The sequence below is a fragment of the Silurus aristotelis genome (assembly GCF_946808225.1).
Source record: "Silurus aristotelis genome assembly, chromosome: 25".
NCBI lineage: Eukaryota > Metazoa > Chordata > Actinopteri > Siluriformes > Siluridae > Silurus > Silurus aristotelis.
The window spans coordinates 18,590,649-18,593,148 of record NC_139598.1 but is presented as its reverse complement, the minus strand read 5'-3'; the positions used below and the strand labels follow the sequence as shown (position 1 = coordinate 18,593,148).

Below are 2,500 nucleotides of genomic sequence, written 5' to 3'. Positions count from 1 at the left end.
GTAATCACAGATAAAACTGTTCTAGTATTATTATGAAGCACATTATCACACTTGTGATTCTGCCAGGTGTCATCATGATGGTGGGCTGGATGCAGGGGAAAAACCTCCTGGACATGTTCACTATTGGAGTCAGGTACGTATCTCTGACACACACACACACACACACACACACACACACACACACACACACACACACACACACACACACACACACAGAGCTCTTCTCTTAATAAAAACTTCATCCATTCTTCATTTCTAATTGTGTGTGTGTGTGTGTGTGTGTGTGTGTGTGTGTGTAGTTTGGCAGTAGCTGCTATCCCAGAAGGCCTTCCCATCGTAGTGACGGTCACACTGGCTCTGGGTGTGATGAGGATGGTGAACAAAAGAGCCATTGTCAAGAAGTTACCTATAGTTGAGACCCTGGGTACATTTTCTATTCCATTCTTTCTAGTTTTTTTGTTGTATTTATTATCTTGATCTCCTTTGAGGTTTTTCAGTTTTATAGCTTTTTTTTACTTCTTTATTAATTGATTAGTTTATAAATGTGTATTAATTACATTAATAATAATAATTATTATAATAATTTGTAATTAGAAAAAAGGTTTGTTATAATATATATTCAGTTTAGTTATAACTGAAATGAGTTTTATTATGAGGGATTTTGGAGGTTGTGTGAATGTTTAGTAGAACCACAGTAGAAGGAAAAGTGTGTGTGTGTGTGTTTGTGTGTTTGTGTGCATGTGTGCATGCTGAAGTCTTTGTGTGATGAGATTTCTGTTTGTTAATTAAGTAATAATTACATATTTACTCATCTGTGTGTCAAGTCGCATTTCCAGTTCAGTTCCTTCACTGAAGTGTTTAGGTGTGTGTGTGTGTGTGTGTGTGTGTGTGTGTGTGTGTGTGTGTTAGTTTTGGGTGTGTGGTTTTATCCGTCTCAGAACGAACACTGAGCAGCTCATTTCATTTCTCACACTGGTTTCTTTACCGACCTGAAAAGTAAAAGTCTTGCTCACATGTATACACAACATCCCATAATAAACACAAAATCGGACGTTTCCACGTGTTCCAGTCAGAAATAAACGCCATTAACTTTTATTCAACTCCACTACAACCCACTGAACTTTATTCTTTATCTTACTTTTATTTGTTCCTTTTTTCTTTTTCCTATTTGTTTATTTCTATATTGTTCAGATTGTTTGAGGTCATTTTGAGGTCACACTCACACTTTTTTTGGACCTGAGTTTGTGAATATTTTGATGGATTTCTCGCAGGTTGCTGTAACGTGATCTGCTCAGATAAAACAGGAACTCTGACGAAGAACGAGATGACGGTCACGCAGGTCTTCACCTCGGATGGACAGCGTGCTGAGGTCAGTGTGACGGTGAACTGCAGCGCCCCCTCCTGGTTCACTAAAATTTCAGATGTTTAAAATCATAGTAAAAACATTTCTATAATGTTTTAAATCGATTTGTATAAAATATTATATTTATATCATATTATTTCAACTTATAAATATATGTGTGTGTGTGTGTGTGTGTGTGTGTGTATAATATAAAATGACTGGATTATAAAAAGATGGATGAAAATAATAAAATGTATTATCAGATAATAAATATATAAGACTAATGTAATAATAGATGCTTATATTAATAAATAATATAAACAAATCGTTAATAATAAATATGAATAAATAATTAAGTACATTAGGTAAATAGATATTGTGAGTAAATTATATAAGCTCAATCAGCCTTTTACAGTGTGTGTGTGTGTGTGTGTGTGTGTGTGTGTGTGTGTGTGTGTGTGTGTGTAGGTGACAGGTGTGGGCTATAATGGAGCAGGTGAGGTGCTGATAGATGGGAAGGTGGTTCACGGCTTCTCCAACATTTCCATCAGTAAACTTGTGGAGGTGAGACTCTGCCCACCATCAGTGTCCTCCAGGAGACGCTGTCTAAACACCAGTACCTGATGTGTGTGTGTGTTTGTGCGTGTGTGTGACTCCTATAGGCTGGCTGTGTGTGTAACGATGCTGTATTGAGGAACAACACACTGATGGGTCAACCCACAGAAGGCGCTCTTATCGCTCTGGCCATGAAGGTGAGATGTGTGTGTGTGTGTGTGTGTGAGTGTGTGTGTGTGTGTGTGTGGTTCCAGGGCTGGTTTATTGCCTTTTCACCCATGTTTACACACTAATTATCCACTTCTTGGCTGTGTGTCTGCACCATGTGTGTATCAGTGTGCACTGGATTTTTTTTATTGCTGATTATTTTATTGGTAAACACTCTCTCACACACGCACACACACACACACACACACACACACACACACACACCAGACACACACCACACCCGGATATGTTGATTTAATGTTTTGCAACTCATGAAACTGGTTTATTGTCTGTGGAAGTTGTTTTTGTTTTTTTGGAGGTCATTTATGTTTCTGCTTTTTAATAAGCACTTTTATTATTTATAAAGTGAACAATAATCTGTGGTTGTTGATATTT

The 2,500-nt window shown here is 37.4% G+C and overlaps 1 protein-coding gene across 2 annotated transcripts in view; it reads left to right on the top strand.

Moving 5' to 3' along the window:
- Window positions 1–2,500, top strand: part of atp2c1 (ATPase secretory pathway Ca2+ transporting 1) — a 23,360-nt gene that overhangs the window by 14,750 nt on the left and 6,110 nt on the right. For both annotated transcript variants that reach the window (XM_083529207.1, XM_083529208.1), the window contains exons 11-15: window positions 67–133; window positions 300–424; window positions 1,272–1,369; window positions 1,811–1,906; window positions 2,005–2,094. In XM_083529207.1, the coding sequence (XP_083385333.1) occupies window positions 67–133; window positions 300–424; window positions 1,272–1,369; window positions 1,811–1,906; window positions 2,005–2,094 (476 nt within the window). The remainder of the gene's footprint in view (window positions 1–66; window positions 134–299; window positions 425–1,271; window positions 1,370–1,810; window positions 1,907–2,004; window positions 2,095–2,500) is intronic.